Source organism: Pleurodeles waltl, chromosome 3_1 (assembly GCF_031143425.1).
Source record: "Pleurodeles waltl isolate 20211129_DDA chromosome 3_1, aPleWal1.hap1.20221129, whole genome shotgun sequence".
NCBI lineage: Eukaryota > Metazoa > Chordata > Amphibia > Caudata > Salamandridae > Pleurodeles > Pleurodeles waltl.
Window position 1 is genome coordinate 1,125,491,990 of NC_090440.1, and position 24,225 is coordinate 1,125,516,214.

Consider the following 24,225-nt stretch of genomic DNA (forward strand, 5'->3'; position numbering starts at 1 on the left):
TGTTAGAGTAGAATGAAAGACACCAGCAGAGGAAAGCAAACCAAAAAACTCTTACAAAACTATTCTTATATAGTTCTGTGTAGTCTCAGTAGGCAGAAAGCTATCTTTAGCCACCTAAAAACTGCACGTTAAAATGACATAGCAGCTCGTGTTAAGAAAATGCACTTTTCAGCAGAAAAACTTAGATATAGCCGATGGTGCTAAAGAATGTGTGCCAATTTAAACCTAAATTGTCTCACACATACCTGCTTAAATGAAAACCAGCACAAGAAAGATAAAGGTTAGTGCATTATTAGCCTCTGTGTGAAAGCATGAAACGAAATAGAGGCAGAGGCGCTTGATAAATTACCTCTGAAAAAAGAAAACTGCATACAATTGTAAGCCAACCAATAAACTCATGTACACATGTAAACAATTATGATCACTCCAACACAAATTCATAATACAAGAGGCAACAAAAAAAAGTACCAGGGACTGCATGGACGAAGACAGAAAAATTGTTATTCTCTGCAGTGTAGAGGCAAAATGCCATCACTCAATGTAGCAGCCTTTGCCTGCGAACTAATGATAGTATTGGACTAAAATAGGAAATACAACTAAACACCACTGGCTATAAAAAACATAACTACTCCTGCACTAAGTCTGTAGACTATATAGGCTGAGCTAGCCTTTGATTGGCACACAAAGCAACGAAAGGCTGACCCAAATCTTTTTTCTTTACATATGTATTTATATGTATTATAATGTATTCATTTTTCTGTAAACACGATACTGTCCGAAAGCCCTTTCTTTATGTATGTACATGTATAATAATGTATTCATTTTTTCTGAAAACATGATGCTGGCCGACAGCTAATGCTCTCTTTAGGCCAGACCTAAAATGTTTCGTCATATGATAGTTAACTTGCCCGGAAGTGGAAGAGAAAAGGTGTTTCCACATGGTAATTTTGTCATGAAGCACATTTCATAACGTAATATCACACACCCTGAAAATCACAAACGAAACTGCTGGCTCGTGACCTAAGACCCTCTGCAAAACTATGTGTCCTTTCAATAACGCCCCCCCACCCACACACACACATTACACACACACACCACACACAAGAGCTATGCAAAAAGGTGACAGAGCAGGAACTCCCCAGAGATGGACTTGTACTGTGAAACAAATTACAATGGATATTCTCTTCAGCTTTTGACCATTGAATTTATTAACATCTAGCAAAAATGTTTCCTTGTAACCTCGTCATATCCCTATCGATTCTGCCTTGCCCTGGTGGTATGATATAGTCTTGTATTTTATTTCCAACATTTCCCAGGTTGCTTGTTAGTTCTCTACCTCGAACAATATACTGGCCCAAACAATTGAGCAGACTTAACATGGAAATTGAAAATAGAAGTTGACAGGGCATTATTTCTGGATGACTTATTTGCTTCACAAATGAAAAAAACAGGCTATATTTTTTTCTAATTGCAATCTGATCTCAACCAACATTTTTATTTATGTTCTACTGTTAAAGTGTGTGTGAGAGGGAAAGAAGACAACTTTTTAGTAAGTTAAATGGTCCGTCAGACTAAGGCATGGCGTACAATTAATATCGAGATGAACATTCAACAACTCAAACTTCAGAAATCTCACTAATTTATCTAGAAAGAATCAGTGTTACTTAAAATAAAAATATGAAAACTGAAAGATGAAAATAATTACTTACAGAAAAGCGATTAATTCAATCCCAATCCAAGCAAGGAATAATGACTTTCAGACATCCATAAACAACAGATCTCGAGCCCTGTGTACTAAAATACTGGTTGCAGAACACATATCTTATTTTGTGAACTGAGCTGCCGTAGAACGACCTGCTCAATGAATATTGATTACAGAGGTTGCAATTTGCAACCTTTTACCATTGACTGCAAAGACTTCGATGGTGGCCCTTTTGGGACCGCAGACCATCATGACTATCTTTGTATTTCAAAACAGAAAACATTTTAAAAGCAGCTTTATTTCCTTGTAGTTTTGAAAAGCTTCAATGAGAGAGAGGACCTATTCTTTATTGAAAATTAGTTACCACCCAACTTGATAGTCTGTAACTTATCAGTGGTTTGCAACTGGAATTACAGACACAAACATACATACAGATTTGGTATTTGGAACTGGCTCCCTTTCCTAATGCCAAATCAGTGGCTGTTTCTAAACCAATTTTAGGGGTTTGTGAAACTTTACTGACTCATATGATTGGTCTAGTATATCTGAAATAACTGTTTAGGGATTGCAAACCTTTTAATTTAGTAAATAGGAGGGTTTAGAGCCAAGTTTAGTACATCTGCTCTATGCTGAAGTAATACACTGGGAATACGTTTAGCTTGTGATGGGCTGTTTTGACACAAATAAGGCAATAGTGTGGAATGTGAATTCCTATTGTTTGTTTTCAGACGTCCTTTCCAGCCTTTTACTCAGGCTTACTGGAGTCTGCATAGATCACCTAGAGTGACGGTGACAAATAATAAACACGTAATTCAGGAAGTATGAAATCCAAATTGTACTTGACATAGGGGCACATCTCTCCTCTCTTTTTGGCCTCATATACTGGATCTCTGTCAATTGTTGAATCACTGTTCTTTAAAAGAGGAGATTTTTAGGTTTTTCATTTAATAGTTAAATCCAAGTCTCATCTGTATGCTGACAGTTGTATTTTTTCACAAGAAAATTAAAGAAAGAAAACAATTATTTCACTACCGTTTTGCTATTTCTCTACAGGGAAAAAATAAGAATTCAGGACTTTCAGAGAAACAGAGAACACCATGTTTGTTTATGTGATGGAAACGCATACTAGATATTTGAGTATCAAAGCTACCAAAGCATGTCCTGTTTTCTTAGAAGAAGAACTGTATGAATTAGTTTAGAGTAAGAAAACTAGATTTGACAAGATGGGACACATGACTAGTTTCTGTGGTAGTGCAATTATTGTTTTGGAAAATCAATATTTTACCAAGAATATTGTACTCATTTCAAGCACTGCTTCTCTCATCCATTTATTACCAAATTAATTTAGAAGTTATTAGTTGTACTTCAATGGTGAAAAATCTATAATAACCTGGGAATAATTTGGTTGCTTATAGTTGCAAGGAGGCTTGGCCTTATGAAGCGTTCTTTGTTATTTTTGATCACATACACTCAATAGACGTAAAATATTTATTTAAACCTGTTTGCTCCTAATATGGGGAGTGACTTATGTCAGGCTAGTTATGTAACAGAAACGTAAAGAACCCTTTTCATTCTCTAACATGATATTTTTCGAATAGGTGTGGGTGAAAAAGCTAGGATATTACTTTAGGTAATCATATAAAACTAGTGATTTCTGATTTCTGTATTATACTGAATACACACATCTTTTTTTAAATAACAGGGCCAACAAAATAGCTATTTCTGAAATTGCTGTATAATACTGAATACACGGGCCAACAATACTGGTGCATTTAGCTTTGATGCACTCCAAACAACTCATTTTGTTGTATTCAGTTCTACACTGTGGACTCAGTGGCAAACATCCAGAGTCCGAGATTTAAAATTCAATTTAACCATAGCAGGCATTAGGGGCGGGATCAGTTTTGGAGTAAAGAAGATTACACTATACTATGGCCCTCACTACAAGTGTGGCGGTCCGAGGACTGCCACGCTCACAGTGATGGTCGAACCGCCGCACTCCAGGCAGTCCGACCACCCCAATATAAGCCTGGCAGGCAGACCCACCTAAAGACTGCCATCCCCGCCAGGAACATGGTTCCCAAAATGGTGACGGCAGCCTGAGTTGTAGTTAGCCAGGGTGGCGCTGAACTTAGCGCTGCCTGGCTGATTACAACTCAGCTTTCTGCCAGACTTTCCATGGTGGGGACCCTGCCATGGAAAGGTTGGCAAAAAGTCAGGCCCGAGGGCTACAGGGGGACCTCTGCACTGCCAATGGCCATGGCATGGGCAGTGCAGGCCCCCCCTTACCTAGTACTGTCAGGATGTGCACTGTCTGCATTGCGAGGGTGCTGGAGTGCTGCGACATGAGCCTTGGCTCCCTTCAGGGAGCTGAGAATAATATCATAGCACTCAGTGGGAACCACATACTACAGTGTTCCCACTGGTCTGCCTGGCAGGAACATTGTAATACTCCCAGAGGGGACATCCCCACCATGGCGGTGGCATCCTCCCTGAGAGTTTGGCAATCCCACGGTGAGGCCCCCAAAGTCATAATGAGGGCCCAAGCCTAAGATTCTTCAAGTTTTTTCATGTAGGACTTCTGCTCCATACATGAGTGCAGGGAAGAATTTGCCAAGAGTTACTTAAAGACAGGCTTGATTACAGAATCAAGCAGACAGTTCTAAAGGTACCTGTTAATGATACTTTCCACAGCTAACATTTACTGTAAATAGCTTCTCATCTCATTCAATCAAACTCCATAGTCACATTATGATGCTTCCCTTTAAACCGTCTCCCTCTTGGAGCAGGCATATAATTCAAACTATTTAATGGCTAGTTTTTTATGACTCAGCATTGATAATTGTTTTTTTGTTGTCTGTTTGAACAAGATGTTAAGCATCAGTACAGGCTTTCAGCTATGTTAACGAAATGCCATGTACCATTTAGCTTCCTTGCACAACAGGGAAATCAGTGTATGACTCAGTAGCTCTATGTAAGATGTTAGCCAAAAAGCTGGGATCTGTTTTGAAAATGTACATTGGGATGACAGCCGTGTGTCCTGCGATAAACTTCTCATTGTTTTTCAGGTACAAGTCTGGTCAAACTGAAATTTGTAATTCGGAGCTTTTAGACAGATTACTTACTATGGATTTTATCATCCATATGGATTTTTTTATATATGCAATTTTCAAGCAACCCTAGTAGTTTTGTTTTCTGTCGCCATCATTTGTGGGTTTAACTGGCCAGTCACACGTTCCCAGAATTTTCAAGGAATCCTGATTTCATCATATATCTTCAACTATTAATCATTCCTTCTCCTCACAGCTCTAAATCTCCTGTACAGTTTTGTTGCTGGTGTTGGCTTCTATCAACTCACAAGTCAAAATCAATGCTTCTTGATGGAAAAGGGTTTTCAATACATTTGTTAACTGTTTTTCTATGCTCTCCTTTTATTATAGCTTTGATCCTTAGATCATCTTTCGCCTTTTAGCCTTTACAGAATTTGCATCATTGTATAGATTTTGCATTTTGGGCACATATTTGACATCTGGTGGTTAAAATCTTCTTGCAGGTTTCGCTTTGACATACACCTAACCTAGGAATTAACCATGTTTGAAGCAATAGTTTGGTGAATGGGAGGAACTTCTAAGTAGTCAGTGAATCAGCTATTGTAGGTCTCCATCTAATTTACATGCAAGCAAACTGGCTAGCCTGCTTTCATACCTCTTCGATCTCTTTGGCCCTATATACTGGAGCCGAAAACTCATTCAGTTATGCATAGGGTCGCTCCCTGCCTGATTGTCTATCCTTACATTTTTAGCCATGAACATAATAAGGTAGATATAAGGGTGTAATCTATAGAAGCAAGCCGTAAATCAGTTTATGCATGAAAGATGACAAACTATCCGCTAGGACAGTGGTTCCCAACCTGTGGTCAGGGGACCCCTGGGGGTCTGCGAAGCCTCCTCAGGGGGTCCGTGACAGCTGAGAAAATTAAATAATATTATCAGATTAGGTCCCTGGCTTTCAGAAATAACTTAGTGGGGGGTCCATGGATTCTAATAATGATTCAGTGGAGGTCCCCGGGTTCCAGCATTGATAAAGTGAGGGTTCACAGAAGTCAAAAGGCTGGGAACAGCTGCACTAGGAAACACCCATTTAGATGCCTATGATTCAATCCTTAAACACCATTAATGCAAAAAAATCTCCTTACATAAACATCTACCATGATAAAAAAAAAAACATAGAAATAGATGTAGGAGGATGATCAGAAAAAAAACTAAGCATAACCCATGTCATCTCAGCCTATAATTTATCCATACTGTTTTAATCCCCACAGCATTAAAACATTAGCACGATTCTCAGTTCAGGCTGTACTTCACCCTGGAAAAGTTTGCTAAGATACAATGTGCAAAAACTTTGCTTTTATAACAGTGGACTGCACACACTTGTTTATGTTGGGGGAAGTTGTAGTACAATTTCAAAACACTCGGTTTAGAAGAAATTTAAAGAAGTGAGTGATAGGGGACTGAAATGTTAACTGACAAGATACAGGGCAATTAGAGTGAACATAACCAGAGATTAGCAAGTCTCCTCTGGTTCCACACTGGAAGGAGTGGGAATGTTGGTATGGGCTCCTATAAGTGTTAAAAATCTTTAACCAAATGGAAATGGATTGTGGTAGATTTCCCAGCATTTGGCTGCACTGTTTGAAAGGAGACATTTTATAGGTTTAGAACCTCTCTGACATAGATGTAGGTAACTGCAAAATGCTATTCCTCAAGACCCTGCTTTAAGTAACTGTTGTAATTGAATTTTTACTGCATGCTTTCACATAATGTTGGATATTTTTCTCCTTTTCTCCACTTTTCATTTTTCAATAACATTTGAAAAGCCTAATTGTCATTTCCTTGCAGGTATCCAGGCTGAAAGGTTTCATGAATCCCGATATAAAGCTTGGTGGTCTTGGCCCTGATTACCAGGGAATAAAAGACAAAGTATGTATTTCTCGCTTGCTCTAGCACATATGTCGAGTCAAAACAATGTAATGATTTTAATAAGTGCAAAGAACATCATAGGAAATAATGTGTAGGCTTTTAACTCTTTCGTAGGAGTCTATTCTTTATTTTATTCATGTACTACTTTTGTATATAATAAATTCGCACTCGAGCTTTAAGAACCTATGTAAGAGCAACAGCTAGAGCAATTGAAAATGTCATGAAAAGCAGGCTGACAATATCTGCTTCTAAACGGACTCTAGATCAAATTATATTTTTCAGCTCCTCTTAAAAACCAAACTCCATATTTATCAATTGCAAAACTAGGATATACAATATTGCTGCCCTAACTGACCCACATTTTGTCATTAGCAAATCTACATTGGGACAACATTTCATCGTTACAAATTTTGGGGCTTTTGTACTCTTATTTCCAGCATTCCATGTTTTGCGGTAGCTCAGGGCAGATCAGAGGGAGGTCATACGCATCTCTTTCACCAGTAACCACTCATTTAAATCTTTGTGCCATAAGTGTAACAAGAGGCCTTGTCTTATTTCCAAAGTGCAATCATGTGGAACCACATATGGTTTGTTTTTTTGGGCTGGGATATAGCCTCAGCACAAAGTGTTTCATATTCTGCTCCATATTTTGCCAATTGAACCTCCACCTCCTGCTCAGACTACCTGACTACCTTACTACCTTAAGGAGAAACAAAATCTTAATTAATGATAATAACATAATTCCTAACTTTCGAAACAATTTTCCATTCCATCAAATTTACCAATGAATAGTTATCACAAATACAGTATTGGAAACTCCAGTCCTGCACACCGAAAAGAGACTCATAATTAAACAACATCATTTATAAGATCCTTCATGTTCAAAAAGCTTCATGCTAAAAGGCATACTTGCTCTCATTTCATAATTCAAGACTAATCGTTATTACAAATGTGCTAGGTAGCTACCTGCTCGATTATAAATATTTGTCAATGCTTCATCAGTCAGTCAAAGACCCATGATAGGGCCTATTCAAACTGCACAACATGTAAATATCAAAATCCCATTAATCCAAACAAAGAGTCACACCTAGAAAATAAATATTTCAACACTTGGATTGTCTCCAATCATGGTAGTCACCAGCAGTGGTTTCCTTATCAGACATCAGTGTACCTTTTGTGCTATACATGTCAGCCCACATTTGCCCTGTCTAACAAATGTCTTATATTTGCCAACACTGTTAAGTCACAAATAGTGATTGGAAATATAAACTTTGAATTGTGTTTCTCATATTTATCCAAGTTATTTATATTCTGAGTGTGCCTTCAAATTAAATTATTAGAATATACCAATATGAGTTTCTTAACCCCACAGTAGAACATATCACTAAACATTTTTATTCAAGATAAATTACTTTTGCAAGACCTTGAGCCCTGAATATTTGGATTAAAATTAACATTGAAGTCTGAATGTGCTACATGCGCCATTCTATTATCTTATCCATTTAAATGTCAAAATCATGTGTGATGCCTCACTTAATCATCAAAGTACATCACTCACGAAAGCTAATATGATTGATTAGTATAACTTCTAACTGCAATTTAGGTCTTCTAAGGATTTAAATTAAAATGCAGTATCTTATTGTGCAATATGCACCATCCTTCTTCATAAACAATTTCTAGTATTTTACTATGCAGAATAATCGCAATAGAAATGAACATTATTAGTTTCCTTTAGTTTCACCTCTAATAACTCCTCCTCTTTGTCTCCATTGCGCATGGGCGTCGACTCCATCTTCGATTGTTTTCTTTCCGCCATCGGGTTCGGACGTGTTCCTTTCGCTCCGGGTTTCGGAACGGAAAGTTAGCTCAATATCGGAAAAATTACGTCGGTATTGTTGCGTTCGGGATCGGCTTAGTTAGAATCGACACCGAATCGAAAAGTGAAGAGCTCCGGTACCCTTCGGGGTAGTTTTCGATCCCCCGTCGGGGCCTGGTCGGCCACCCCGCGTGTAAAACAACGCTGATGGAACGGACCCCGTTCCGTTTCTGTCCTAAATGCCACAACAAATACCCGTATACAGACCAACATTTGGTCTGTAACCTGTGCCTGTCGCCTGAGCACAGTGAAGAGACTTGCGAGGCCTGTCGTGCGTTCCGGTCCCGAAAAACCACTCCGTGACCGTCGAGCCAGAAGACTGCAGATGGCGTCCACGCCGACAGCTCACCGAGAGTTCGAGGAACAAGAGGAAGAAGAAACCTTCTCGATCAATGAATCGGACTCCGAGGAATTCGACGACCAAAAAACTGTGAGTAAGACGTCAAAGCCAGCACACAAGAAAACTGACAAGGCCCAGGGGACGCCACTGCCACCAGGCCATGGCTCGACCCATAAATTCGGTGACCGACCATCGGCACCGAAAAAGGCCGAAATGGTGCCGAGATCGTCCGACTCCGGTCGAGACACCGGCACGCAGCCTTCTCGGGACCGAGAAAGTGCTGCTGAAAAACATCGACGCCGAGATAGCGGAGCCGAAACTGCTCGACGCAGAGACAGCGGCACGGAGGAAGATCGACGCCGAGAGGGTTCGACTCCGAAAAAGAAGAAGGTCACCTCGGAGCCGAAAAAGAGTACAGACAGGGTTTCGGTGCCAAAACGACCCGCAACCGACCCAACTACCGGTTCCTATTCAGAGGAGCAATCACAGTCCTCTCAGATGCAAAAGCATAGATTTGAGGAAGAGTTGCAATCCACCGAAGTGGACCACACTCAGAAACGTATTTTTATACAGGAAGGAACAGGGAAAATAAGCACCCTTCCCCCTATTAGGAGAAAAAGGAGACTGGAGTTTCAGTCAGACCAAGCACCACAAACAAAAATGGTGAAAAAGGTAACTCCGCCACCCTCTCCTCCACCTGTAACTAACGTTTCACCGGCACAAACTCCATCACATTCCCCGGCTCACACCACCATGAGCCAAGGTGACCAGGACCAAGACGCTTGGGACTTATACGACGCCCCAGTGTCGGACAACAGTCCAGAGGCGTATCCTACAAAGCCCTCACCACCGGAAGATAGCACAGCATACTCACAAGTGGTGGCTAGAGCAGCAGAGTTCCACAACGTGTCCCTACACTCGGAACCAGTCGAGGATGACTTCTTATTCAACACCCTCTCCTCCACCCATAGCTCCTACCAAAGCCTGCCTATGCTTCCAGGAATGCTTCGGCACGCAAAGGAAATCTTCAAGGAGCCGGTCAAGAGTAAAGCAATAACACCAAGAGTGGAAAAGAAATATAAAGCACCTCCCACAGACCCTGTTTTCATCACCTCACAGCTGCCACCAGATTCCGTCGTAGTAGGAGCAGCTCGCAAGAGAGCCAACTCCCACACATCTGGGGATGCACCACCCCCAGATAAAGAGAGCCGCAAGTTCGATGCAGCCGGAAAGAGAGTCGCAGTACAAGCTGCAAACCAGTGGCGCATCGCTAACTCTCAAGCACTGCTTGCGCGCTATGACAGAGCCCATTGGGACGAGATGCAACACCTCATTGAGCATCTACCCAAAGAGCTACAAAAAAGGGCGAAACAGGTGGTTGAGGAAGGACAGAACATATCTAATAATCAGATACGCTCCTCTATGGATGCAGCGGACACAGCTGCAAGAACAATTAACACATCTGTGACTATAAGAAGGCACGCATGGCTACGAACGTCTGGTTTTAAACCAGAGATACAGCAGGCAGTGCTCAATATGCCATTCAATGAGAAACAACTGTTCGGACCAGAAGTGGACACGGCAATTGAGAAACTCAAAAAGGACACTGACACTGCTAAAGCCATGGGCGCACTCTATTCCCCGCAGAGCAGAGGCACTTACAGCACCTTCCGCAAAACAACCTTTAGAGGGGGGTTTCGGGGTCAGGCCACACAAGCCAGCACCTCACAGGCAACACCGTCCAGCTACCAGGGACAGTACCAAAGGGGAGGCTTTCGGGGCCAATACAGAGGACAATTCCCTAGGAATAGGGGAAAATTTCAAAGCCCCAAAACCCCTACAACCAAACAGTGACTCACATGTCACTCATCGCCTCCACACAACACCAGTGGGGGGAAGAATAGGTCAGTATTACCAAGCATGGGAGGAAATAACTACAGACACTTGGGTCTTAGCAATTATCCAACATGGTTATTGCATAGAATTTCTACAAATCCCTCCAAACATACCACCAAAAGCACCGAATTTATCAACACAACATTCAGACCTTCTGGAAATAGAAGTTCAAGCATTATTGCAAAAGAACGCAATAGAACTAGTACCAAAGACACAAATAAACACAGGAGTTTATTCACTGTACTTCCTAATACCAAAAAAGGACAAAACACTGAGACCAATCCTAGACCTCAGAACACTAAACACCTACATCAAATCAGAACACTTTCACATGGTCACGCTACAAGAAGTGTTACCATTGCTAAAGCAACAGGACTACATGACAACCTTAGATCTCAAAGACGCGTATTTCCACATACCAATACATCCGTCGCACAGGAAATACCTAAGGTTCGTATTCAAAGGAATACATTACCAATTCAAAGTATTGCCCTTCGGTTTAACAACTGCACCAAGAGTCTTCACAAAGTGCCTAGCAGTAGTGGCTGCACACATCAGAAGGCAGCAAATACACGTATTCCCGTATCTAGACGACTGGCTAATCAAGACCGACTCACTGACAAGGTGCTCACACCACACAGATCAGGTCATACAAACCCTCTACAAACTCGGTTTCACCATCAACTATGCAAAATCACACATTCTGCCGTGCAAGGTACAACAATACCTAGGAGCCACAATAGATACAACAAAGGGAATAGCCACTCCAAGTCCACAAAGGGTTCAAAATTTCCAAAAGATTATACAACGCATGTATCCAACACAAAAAATACAGGCGAAGATGATATTACAACTACTAGGCATGATGTCCTCATGCATAGCCATTGTCCCACACGCAAGGTTGCACATGCGGCCCTTACAACAGTGCCTAGCATCACAATGGTCTCAAGCACAGGGTCAGCTTCTAGATCTGGTGTTGATAGACCGCCTAACATACCTCTCGCTTCTATGGTGGAACAACATAAATTTAAACAAAGGGCGGCATTTCCAAGACCCAGTGCCACAATACGTGATAACAACAGATGCTTCCATGACAGGGTGGGGAGCACACCTCAATCACCACAGCATACAAGGACAATGGGACGTACATCAAAGAAAGCTGCATATAAATCACCTCGAACTACTAGCAGTTTTCCAAGCATTAAAAGCATTTCAACCAATCATAACTCACAAATACATTCTTGTCAAAACAGACAACATGACAACAATGTATTATCTAAACAAACGGGGGGACACACTCGACACAGCTGTGCCTGCTGGCACAAAAAATATGGCAATGGGCAATTCACAACCACATTCGCCTAATAGCACAGTTTATTCCAGGGATCCAGAATCAACTTGCAGACAATCTCTCTCGAGATCACCAACAGGTCCACGAGTGGGAAATTCACCCCCAAATTCTAAACACTTACTTCAAACGTTGGGGAACACCTCAAATAGACTTATTTGCAACAAAGGAGAACGCAAAATGCCAAAACTTCGCATCCAGATACCCACACAGGCAGTCTCAAGGCAATGCCCTATGGATGAACTGGTCAGGGATATTTGCGTACGCTTTTCCCCCTCTCCCTCTCCTTCCATATCTAGTAAACAAATTGAGTCAAATCAAACTCAAACTCATACTGATAGCACCAACGTGGGCAAGGCAACCATGGTACACAACACTGCTAGACCTATCAGTAGTACCCCACGTCAAGTTGCCCAACAGGCCAGATCTGTTAACGCAACACAAACAACAGATCAGGCATCCAAACCCAGCATCGCTGAATCTAGCAATCTGGCTCCTGAAATCCTAGAATTCGGACACTTAAACCTCACACAAGAATGTATGGAAGTCATAAAGCAAGCCAGAAGACCATCCACTAGACACTGCTATGCAAGCAAATGGAAAAGATTTGTTTGCTACTGCCATCATAATCAAATTCAACCATTACACGCATCTCCAAAAGATGTAGTGGGTTACTTACTACACTTACAAAAATCGAACCTGGCCTTCTCTTCCATTAAGATACACCTAGCAGCAATATCTGCATACCTGCAGATTACCCATTCAACTTCACTATTTAGGATACCTGTCATTAAAGCGTTTATGGAAGGCCTCAAAAGAATTATACCACCAAGGACACCACCCGTTCCTTCATGGAACCTCAACATCGTCTTAACAAGACTCATGGGTCCACCCTTTGAACCTATGCACTCTTGCGAAATACAATTCCTAACATGGAAAGTTGCATTTCTCATCGCCATCACATCTCTAAGAAGAGTAAGTGAAATTCAGGCGTTTACAATACAAGAACCTTTTATCCAACTACGCAAAAATAAAGTAGTCCTAAGGACCAATCCTAAATTTTTGCCAAAGGTTATTTCACCGTTCCACCTAAATCAAACGGTAGAGCTACCAGTGTTCTTCCCACAGCCAGATTCCATAGCTGAAAGGGCACTACATACATTAGACGTCAAAAGAGCACTAATGTACTACATCGACAGAACTAAAAACATCAGAAAAACTAAACAACTGTTTATTGCATTTCAAAAACCTCACGCAGGAAACCCAATATCGAAACAGGGTATAGCCAGATGGATAGTTAAGTGCATCCAAATCTGCTACCTTAAAGCAAAAAGACAACTGCCCATTACACCAAGGGCACACTCAACCAGAAAGAAAGGCGCTACCATGGCCTTCCTAGGGAATATTCCAATGCACGAAATATGTAAGGCAGCCACATGGTCTACGCCTCACACATTTACCAAGCACTACTGTGTAGACGTGCTATCAGCACAACAAGCCACAGTAGGTCAAGCCGTACTAAGAACCTTATTTCAGACTACTTCCACTCCTACAGGCTGAGCCACCGCTTTTGGGGAGATAACTGCTTACTAGTCTATGCACAACATGTGTATCTACAGCGACAGATGCCATTGAACTGAAAATGTCACTTACCCAGTGTACATCTGTTCGTGGCATCAGTCGCTGAAGATTCACATGTGCCCACCCACCTCCCCGGGAGCCTGTAGCCGTTTGGAAGTTAGCTTCAACTTTGTACATTTGTAAATATATTAAATCTTAGATAGGTACATACTTATTCACTCCATTGCATGGGCACTATTACTAACAAACAACTCCTACCTCACCCTCTGCGGGGAAAACAATTGAAGATGGAGTCGATGCCCATGCGCAATGGAGACAAAGAGGAGGAGTCCCTCGGTCCCGTGACTCGAAAGACTTCTTCGAAGAAAAACAACTTGTAACACTCCGACCCAACACCAGATGGCGGGCTATGCACAACATGTGAATCTTCAGCGACTGATGCCACGAACAGATGTACACTGGGTAAGTGACATTTTCATTATGCTTCATAATTGACTTACAATACCTTTTTTATGACGGTAAAGATAAAAAATATCTATAAACATTGTCAGGATTCCCACAAAAGATTTAGGGGGTCATTTCAACACTGGCGGTACAGGACCGCCAGGGCTGAAATGACGGATGCACCGGCAACAGGCTGGCGGTGCTTCCAGGGTCATTACAACACCGCCGGGGCCGGCGGTTTCCCGCCACAATGGCCCCGGCGGTAGTAATCTGCCAGGGCAGGGGATTACGAGTCCCCCTACCGCCAGCCTTTTCCTGGCGGTTTGAACCGCCAGGAAAAGGCTGGCGTTATGGGGAGTCGCGGGGCCCCTGGGTGCCCCTGCACTGCCCATGCCACTGGCATGGGCAGTGCAGGGGCCCCCTGACAGGGCCCCATGCAGCTTTTCACTCTGCAGAGAGTGAAAAGCGCGAGGGGTGCAACTGCACCCGTCGCACAGCCGCAACATCGCCGGCTCCATTTGGAGCCAGCTCTCATGTTGCGGGCGGAAACTCTGTTTCTGCCCGCCTGCCCAGCGGGGATGTCAAAATGGGCACCGCGGGAGTGCGGCCGCATTGGCGGGCGCACGGCGGTTACAACTTGGCAGGCGGCGGTTGCCGCCCGCCAATGTTGTAATGAGGGCCTTAGTGTATATCCTCAGTTATAAGGATTACAAGCTATATGTAATATGTCATCAGTGGTGCTACTACGTTTGACAAAACGTAACAGCATGTTTTCATACTTGAATATTTATATCACAATTGTACCTCTAAGGTGTACAAAAGTATAAGGTACTTATCAAAATAATAAAGAATTACGAATCCATTTCTGTTCCATCTCCCTCTGACCCCTGCCCACATCACGTGTTCAACAAAGCCGATGTCACCATCGCACCCGCACTCCGAAAGATCATCAACTTCTCCTTCAACACCGCTACCTTCCCGGACAGCTGGAAGCACGCAGAAATCCAACCCCTCTTCAAGAAACCTAAGGCTGACCTCAACGATCTCAAAAACTTCCGACTGATCTCCCTCCTCCCTTTCCCAGCGAAAGTCATCGAGAAGATCGTCAACGCACAGCTCGCCCACAACCTAGAAGACAACTTCATCCTTGACCCCTCCCAATCTGGCTTCAGACGAAACCACAGCACAGAGACTGCACTCCTCGCCGCCACAGATGACATCAGACTACAAATGGACAACGGCGAAACCTCAGCCCTGATCCTCCTAGACCTATCAGCCGCCTTCGATACAGTCTGCCACCGCACCCTACTAACCCGCTTACACGAAGCCGGCATCCAAGAAAAGGCCCTCAAATGGATCTCCTCCTTTCTCTCCGGCAGAACCCAGAGGGTCCGACTCTCACCTTTCCGCTCCAATGCCACCAACCTCATCTGCGGCGTACCCCAAGGCTCCTCACTAAGCCCAACGCTGTTCAACGTCTACATGGCCCCCCTCGCACAACTGGCCCGCCAGAACAACCTCAGCATCCTCACCTACGCCGACGACACCCAACTCGTCCTCTCCCTGACCAAAGATCCTCTCACCGCCAAAGCCAACCTCCACGAGGGACTGAAATCCATCGCCGAGTGGATGAACAACAGCCGCCTGAAACTCAACTCCGACAAGACGGAAGTCCTCATCCTTGGGCGCACCCCCTCGGCCAGGAACGACTCGTGGTGGCCCATCGCCCTGGGCCCCCCACCCACCCCAGCCAGCCACGCACGAAATCTCGGCTTCATCCTCAACTCCACCCTCACCATGTCCAAACAGGTCAACGCAGTCTCATCCTCCTGTTTTAACACCCTCCGAATGCTCCGCAGGATCTTCAAGTGGATTCCAACAGGAACCAGAAAGACAGTGACCCAAGCCCTCGTCAGTAGCAGACTCGACTACGGCAACGCACTCTACACAGGCATCCCAACAAAAGACATCAAACGACTCCAACGCATCCAGAACGCATCCGCCCGCCTGATCCTCGACATACCCCGCCGATGTCACATCTCCCCTCACCTGAAGGACCTCCACTGGCTCCCCGCGGACAAGAGGATCACCTTTAAACTCCTCACCCACGCACACAAGGCTCTATACGACACCGGACCCGCCTACCTGAACACCAAACTCAACTTCTACGTTCCCTCACGTCAACTACGCTCTGCCAACCTTGACCTCGCCATCGTCCCCCGAATCCAGCGCAAGACCTCTGGCGGCAGATCCTTCTCCTACCTCGCCGCCAAAACCTGGAACTCACTCCCGACCTCACTGCGCCAGACCCAGGACCTCCTCACCTTCAGGAGACTCCTCAAGACATGGCTCTTCGAACGATAGCAGCACCCCCCCTAATCCCCCCCCCAGCGCCTCGAAACCCTAACGGGTACATAGCGCGCTTTATAAATTATTGATTGATTGATTGATTGATTGTTCTCAATGATGAAGATATCTTCCCCTAAATCGTAAGATGCATCAGAAATACAGAACTTTACAATTAGCAATTAAATCTAGAAAAAAGGTGTGTAGTTCTCTGTCAATGTTGAGTCTAGATTTTCCACTTTGAAGTATATTTGGCCATCTGGCATCAGCCTGTCTCAGTATTAACTCTATATCCATCACAATGGTCCAATTAAATAAGTTGCATCCCTAAAGATTTAACTTGCAGGAGAATGCAGATTTTCCCAAATTTGGCAGGCAGAAAATCTGGATTTTATTAAAGCTACAGAAGCTAAGATTACACAACATCCTTTTATTGCCTTACTCACAGCAGCAACAGCTGAACGTACATGGAACTTTTCAAACCTCTGATAAAACCCTGAAAACAAAGCTCTCTTCCTTCTTTGTAGGCTGCAGACATGATAAAAATCCTCTCAATTGACTAGTCCCCTTCTCTCAAAATATCCTGCAAGTTTTCACCCATTACAAACGCGTTTAATGCAGAGGCACCTCTTACAGAATGTGCTCCAAATCTAACAGCATCCACATCTGCCTCTCTCTTCACTTTCTAGCTATGGTCACTGTAGAAACTGTAATATGTGGCAACCTCTAAGAGATCCACATCTGTGCCACTCCATGCACTTTATTACCTCTCAAATTTGCCATTTTTCTCTCATAATCTTTTATGACATATAACTACACACAATCTTTCATTATTTTTTAAATATTAATAAAGTCTTTTTTTTTAAGAGTCTAGGCAGCCGATTATGAGTACCACTGTCCCAAGACCACTGTCCCAACTTTGGCAGTGCGACCGCAGCGTTGTTGGCGGTCCAACTACCCGAGTTGGACGGTGGTAGTTGGACCGCCACAAAACTGCCACCAACGCCAACTCCTGCCTCACCGTGGTGGTCGGGAGAGCTGGGGAAAATGGAGGCAGTTGTAGCAGTGGCACTGCCGTCCATATTCCGATCTGCCTTTCTGCCAACCTTTTCATGGCAAGAACACCATCATGAAAAGGTCGGTGAAAAGGAAGGGGCCACAGGGAGGCCACAGGGGGGCCACAGGACAGCAATTGCCAATGTTGTTGGCATTGCATGAGCCCCCCCACCAGCATCAACGCAGCTTGCACTGTCTGCCATGCACAAACTGGTGCATGGCAACAGTGCGCCCGACTTTCTGGCTCTGCAGTCAGGGCAGCCGGTATTGATGTCAGCAAGCTCCTGCAGATGGGGCTAATGCCAGCTGCAGTGACTGCGCTGCCGGCCCTGCCAGCCCTGTGGGATGTCATAATGTGGCAGTTGGGACGCCACCGGCTTGGTGTCGTCCCTCCGACTGCCCCCATGTCGGTCTAGCAGTTCATTCGCCAGACTCCTAATCCGCCCCTTAGTTCTTCATTTAATATAAAAACCTGCATTCAATGGCTGAAAAGGTCCACTAGACGCAACCAGTGCTTTCACATCTGAAGTTCTTCTAAATGACGCAAAACATAAGAAAATAGTCAATTTCTGTAAGATATGTTTGAGACTTAATAAATCATTGTTGCCCCAACTCTCAATTACAGTCAAAACCTGTTTCACATCTGGCATAGATGACTATTAGAGGCAGGAGAATTTAAAACTCCCATACGATGCATAATTTTGTTTGCCAGTAAATTCTGTGCAACAGACACTGTATTCAGCCAAACTTGACCAGCTGCAATACCAGATCTATACACATTCACCTATAAGGCAGACCTAAATCAAATAACATAGTTAGATAGTTGCCACCATTTACTATATCAGTTGTAATGAGATTAGAACCCCTTGGAACGCACCAACAAACCCATTTTGTGCTGTGCCAGTCTATATACTTTCCTAGTTATTGGTGCCCAGGATTTTCTTATAAGTTTCAAATCTCCTGCCCAAAGTCCTGGGATCTCCCACTGTCTCGTAAAATCTTCCATGCCATCAGAGTTAGATGACTCTATATAAACAAGTTGTGATTTTCTCCCTGAGGGCATACTATTAGGCTTCCAAACTTCAGAAGGCAGAGCAGAAAATCCAAAGACATCTCCATTTTATTTGGAACCACCGTTGAGACCTCCTTATTGGAGTTACTAAAACCACTGTCTCTTTGCATCTGTCACCCTGCACTAACAATCTAATTAACATTAGAAAGGGCGTAAAAAGTGTACAGTTTGAGACCTCCCCAGCCCTAAAGAAGACCATCCACTCACAATGGCTTCAGATCTGGTTTCCAACTAAAAAACCTTGGTAATGGAGCTTTTAGCCTGTTTGCAAAAGATCCATTCTGAATGGACCTCAAATCTCCTGAATCTTTACAAACACTTATTTCCATTTACTGGAATCCTTTAAATTACTTAACCCAGGAAAATGTTCTGCCAATACTGATATTCCCTTGGTCAAAAAGTATTGCTAAACACTTTTGCAAGATCTGCTAACCCCTTTGAATGAGGTTCTCCCAAATTGTTGACATTCCTCACTGCTGAAATATTGTCCATGCATAGCATTACACATGATTTCACTCTGCCCTGAATGAAACAATGGACTGCAAATGAGCTTGCCAACAATTCTAGACAATTGTTATGCGAGTTTGTCGCATTGGCTCTCAATGTACCAATGAGGCTGCTGGATTTGGGTGACAGCATCACCTAAATTGAGGGGAACTGAGTCCAATCCCACACCATATGACAACTCTTGGCCTAATCCCTTTCGAGCCAGCTAGCAGCACCTCATCTCTGCCCAAAAGCAGGGGTGATTTGCGGCAACCAGGCGCATGACATTGTAACTTCTCAGGGAAATTGTGGTGTCCATGAATTCTCTTGAGGCGAAAGCAGGGCTCTGGTCCAAGTGGAAAGCAGCACCTGCATATGTGCCGATAAAGGCTTGTAATTCTTTAATAACAGTGTGAGTGTCAGCTGAGTGTTGTGGCCATACCCATTGGAATCTGGATCTTGTGTCGAAAGCGACTGGGATATATTTGTATGCATCATCAGGTGTCAAGGGACCACAGTGGACCAGCTATTCACATTGTAGATGTTTGTTGGAAATTAAGAGGGGTGTCTGCGGTGGGCTTTTGATGGTGGACCTTTTTATTTGCTGACAGATGTCACAGCAAAGGACATACTGCTTCGTCTGTTTGTATAGACCTGGCCACCAATAACATGCTTGTAAGAGTGAAATAGTAGCTACCACACCAGCCTGGGCAGAAGCAACTCCTTCATGTGCTGCTTTAATCAACCCAAGTCTCTGATCTTTGTTGGGTATCACATGATCTCTCACCCCTGGTATTGTTACTAGGGCAGTATTTAGGCTACACTTGCTGGAGGAATACTTGGAAGTATATGCCTTTGGCATGGGCTTCCTTTCAGCCAAACTTTTCACAGCAGCCAATGTTTCATCATCCAACCTCGTCCGTGAATGAGTTATTGTAGCAATAGAAACGGTAGCTGTCGTTGACTTGACTGCTTCTTCAGCCGTGTTATTGCCTGGAACGTTTATTCCAACACGTTGATGTCCCAATGTATGAACTACATGGGCATTAGTTAGCGTTTCCTTCAGATCCGCTACTTTCCTCCACAGAAGTCTGTATTTGATGGTGTTACCTTTTGAATCTCTGAACCCATTCTGGCTCCAGTAATGCATGTATTAATTGAAGGACTGGACACAGTAGTACGTATCTCAGATGATTAATGTTAAATGTCTTGAATCCATGCATTCCAGTGCCATCAACAGAGCATTGAGCTCTGCTAGTTGTGCAGTGCAGCCCCCTAAGGTCTGCGTGTAGGTATGTTGTGGATGGAATTCACCATCCTTCATGTAGCCACTCACAACCACACGGGTGGTGGAGTGTTGGTGTTTGGTGCCTATTGCCTATTGCCTATAGTTGGGCTGAGTCATCAGTGTATATAATTATTTGATATTGTTAAATAGGCAAAGTGTCTGCTGGAACTGGGTATTTTAGTTCATATTGGAGATAGCAATTACTCTGATGACCAAATGTGTTTTGTTGTCTCTTCTAGTTAAGTGTTTAGCTGTAAGCATGTCTTGTTGCAATGCTCTGAGAATGCGTGTGCGTTTGACTGTCCAATATTTGCTTGAAAAGTATGGACGTATTAAGTCCTAGAATGGTTTAATGCATTGTGCATAATCTGGCCTGTAAGTTCTGCCAAAGTTTAAAAGCCCAACAGTGGCTGAAGCTTTTTGATAGTATTTGGGGGTTGCAATTGTGCACATTTTTCTAAAAATTGAATTGGGGCTCTAGACTCGTGCCTTCATCTGATAATTCATATCCCAAAAATAGAACAATAAGGAAGGCTATTTTAGTTTTTTTTTAATTAAATTTGTAGCCTAATTCGGCAAATCCCACAACAGTCTGGCTCACCCGTCTTATATGTTGAACAAGATCATCATCCGTAAGGTATGTACCATCTACATAGCACAATGGCTCAGTGTCAATGTTGTGTAAAGTTGAATTAACATGAACTGCAAACATTCCTGGACTGTTTTTATACACCTGTGGGTGTCAACAATTTTTTTTTCTGTGAGCCTGAAACGCTAAATCTTATTAAATCCCTACTTTCAGGTGCTATATTTTGGCAGAAAAATGTTGGGAATATCCAAGGTTGCTTTGTATTTTTTTTGCACTATATTATTAATAAGTGCTGTATTGTGTGCCTTTTGAATGGGAAATGTGCGTGTGTGACTATTTAAATGTCTGTAGTCTAAGACTTTTCTATATGAATGATCCAGTTTAGCTACGGGGAACAATGGGTTGTTCATTGGTGAGACACAGCGTGCGACCATTCCCTGGTACTCTGGTTGCGTGAAGATTTCCCTCACGGATGCTGTAGCTTCATGCTTTATTGAATATTGTGCTTGAGGTTGTGTTTAGCATCTAATTGGTATCATATGGTAGGGAGAATCTTCATTCCACCCTACACGGTTTCGATATAATGCGGTGCCTGTGCCAACGCCCAATCAAAGGCGCAAGCCTTCCGGAGCTCTCTTGGAACAAGGGGCAAGAAAGAGGGTTGAACCACCTCTTCCCCATATGGGAGTCTATAGACAAATTCTGATGGCCAATCTCTTTCTGCCGCTTGTCCGCAGTCTTGACTTGTAAAAAGTTGTTAGTTGATTTCATTTCCAGATGCTCTTGAAAATTCCAGCGATATATTGTGACCTTTGCCGCGCTGTCAGACAGGGCTAGTGCCTACTTCCTGTTCTTCAGTAAAGCTCTCAATCCGAGTGGCATTTTGTGTAGAAATCACTGCCACCTTTTTCTTTTTGAATTGAGGTTTTTGTTGAGGAAGTTTCTCTTCTTTCTTAACAGAAACTCCTGATGAGCGTTGTGACTCCTTTCTCTGTTTCACATACTCAGTTCACAGTTCTGACCATCCACTTCTCTCACTGCATTTTTCCAGGGAGTCCTGAAAGGAGCGAGATTGACGTGTTTTAGTATATTGATATCTATCAGGAGTTTTTTCTATTATCTCTGTTTCTATGATTATAGCAGTTTTGAGGGATCTCCCAATGCAGAGATTCTCCCCTTTCTTTTTTAGGTGTTTGCTTTTGTTTATCTTAGCATTTTTTTAAACCCTCAGATGCCTGCTTGGTAGAACGTTTATAGGATTTACCCAGTAATTTTGGTTTACTTGGTCTGGCTCCCAGACTATCTCGACCAATACTAGATTAGGTCTTGGTGATAATGTTTGGAAGCTTGTGTTCTTGATCCCGTACTGTTAGTGCTGCTGCTTCCTTTTTAAGATTTCTTAATATTATCAAAGACACAGTGGCAAAATTGCCCATTAACTGCATCCCCAAATCCAGGGATAGGGCAGCCCCGTATTAATCTTCAATTTGATTTAACACTTCAGAAAGATTGGCAAGTGTTGGTATACCTTGTACGGTAGTATAGAGCGTGGCAAATACTGTGCCGCAAGTTACTCATGATGGAATGTACAGTCGCAGGGTTAATGCCGGCTGTTACTGCACCTGTTCAGAAATAAGGACACCAAATGGTGATTGATCCTTTTAAGATTCAAGCGTGAACAACCTACAGCATAGAATAGGTACTACGTATGTAGCTGAGGAGAAAATCCTCAATACCGCAGACTTATCCATATATATTATAGGGGTGCCATCAGCACGTAGTGAGACAAAGATAATTAGGAGGATCCAAAAATCAGTGTCTGACCAAACGTTGGCAGCACCATGTTGCAACGGCTTTCATTGGACCAATGAGGCTGCTGGATTTGGTGGCAGCATCACCTGAACCATACACCATGTGACAGCTGTGGTCCTAATCCTTTTCCAGCCAGCTAGCAGCACCTCATCTCTGCCCAGGAGCAGGGATGGTTTGTGCCAGCCAGGCACATGATTTTGTGACTTCTCAGAGAAATCTTAGTGGATCAGATCTCATCCTTTTATCTCAGTTACATTACTCTCACACATGCAAAGACAAACAGAGGAAGGAAATGGTTCAATAAGATTTATTGAATCTGCTTGTCTTAGATAAAGTAACATGAAATACAATAATTATAATGATGAAATATACTAGAAGCAAAATGATGACAAGAAAAGTGAAACACAGGAGAAGACTCACCATACTGTCACTATGCATGATATGTGTCATTCCTACCTAAGATATGTTAGAGCACAGCAGGATAAGCCCTAATCTGCCCTCCAGGATTCCCTCACCCCCACCCCCCGAAGAAGACATCACCCCCCCTACCTAAGTAGGACAGCAGTGAAGATGCCTGTTATCTATTGAGACACTATCCCCATGTGGGCCAGGGAACTTGTGGTCTCAGCGAGCAGCTGTAATGAAGTCAGACAGCACGTAGTCGTGGTCATCTGACTGGAACCTCTCTCTTTAACGTACATGAAACAGGGAAATGTTTTTATAATAAAACAACTGATGTTCTGAGAAAGTGTCTGTACATAAAAATATGCGTGTTTCTGTGAATCTTAGAGACACAGTGTACCACTTGTGTCGACAATCCTATCTCACTGCAGCCTTGAAGGGAGCACAGAGTGAAAGAATGTCGTGCTAGGAAATGTAATGTTTTCCTAGGCGAAAAGACAACAAGATAAAGAAAATAAAACACCCTCAGAAATATGTCCGATTCGAAAAGAATTAAATGAAACAAACTACAACGTTACCGTGCTAAAGGGCACAAGCAGCAGGCCTAGTTGCTAAAATTACGTGCCCAGACACAGCTCTAAAATGGCTCTACAACAAGTTCTTCTCATCTGTCCAGCCACCACCTCTGGACAACTTCCTACATTCCATGGCACCTCCTTCTAAATTCCTATCTGATTTTATCAGTACTTCTGGCTCCTCACCAGATATTGCCCTGCCATTCCATGCATTCACATTCTGAGTCCACCAAATTAGCTCTTCCTTTGATTTTCTATCTAAAACTATCTAATGAGCATGTGATCAACTCCACCTCAGGTACCTAATTTTTACCCTCTGTAGGGCACAATGGTGGGAAGAACCTGGGAAAGCTACCTGAATGGACAGTGACAGGAAACTAGAATCCTTTCCAACATTCTCAATTAAACTTCTTCCAACCACAGAAAACCTCTG

At 43.1% G+C, this 24,225-nt stretch overlaps 1 protein-coding gene across 1 annotated transcript in view; it reads left to right on the top strand.

Moving 5' to 3' along the window:
* Window positions 1-24,225, top strand: part of JHY (junctional cadherin complex regulator) — a 317,713-nt gene that overhangs the window by 251,019 nt on the left and 42,469 nt on the right. Inside the window, exon 7 of the mRNA XM_069224424.1 lies at window positions 6,601-6,681. Within this exon, the coding sequence (XP_069080525.1) occupies window positions 6,601-6,681 (81 nt within the window). The remainder of the gene's footprint in view (window positions 1-6,600; window positions 6,682-24,225) is intronic.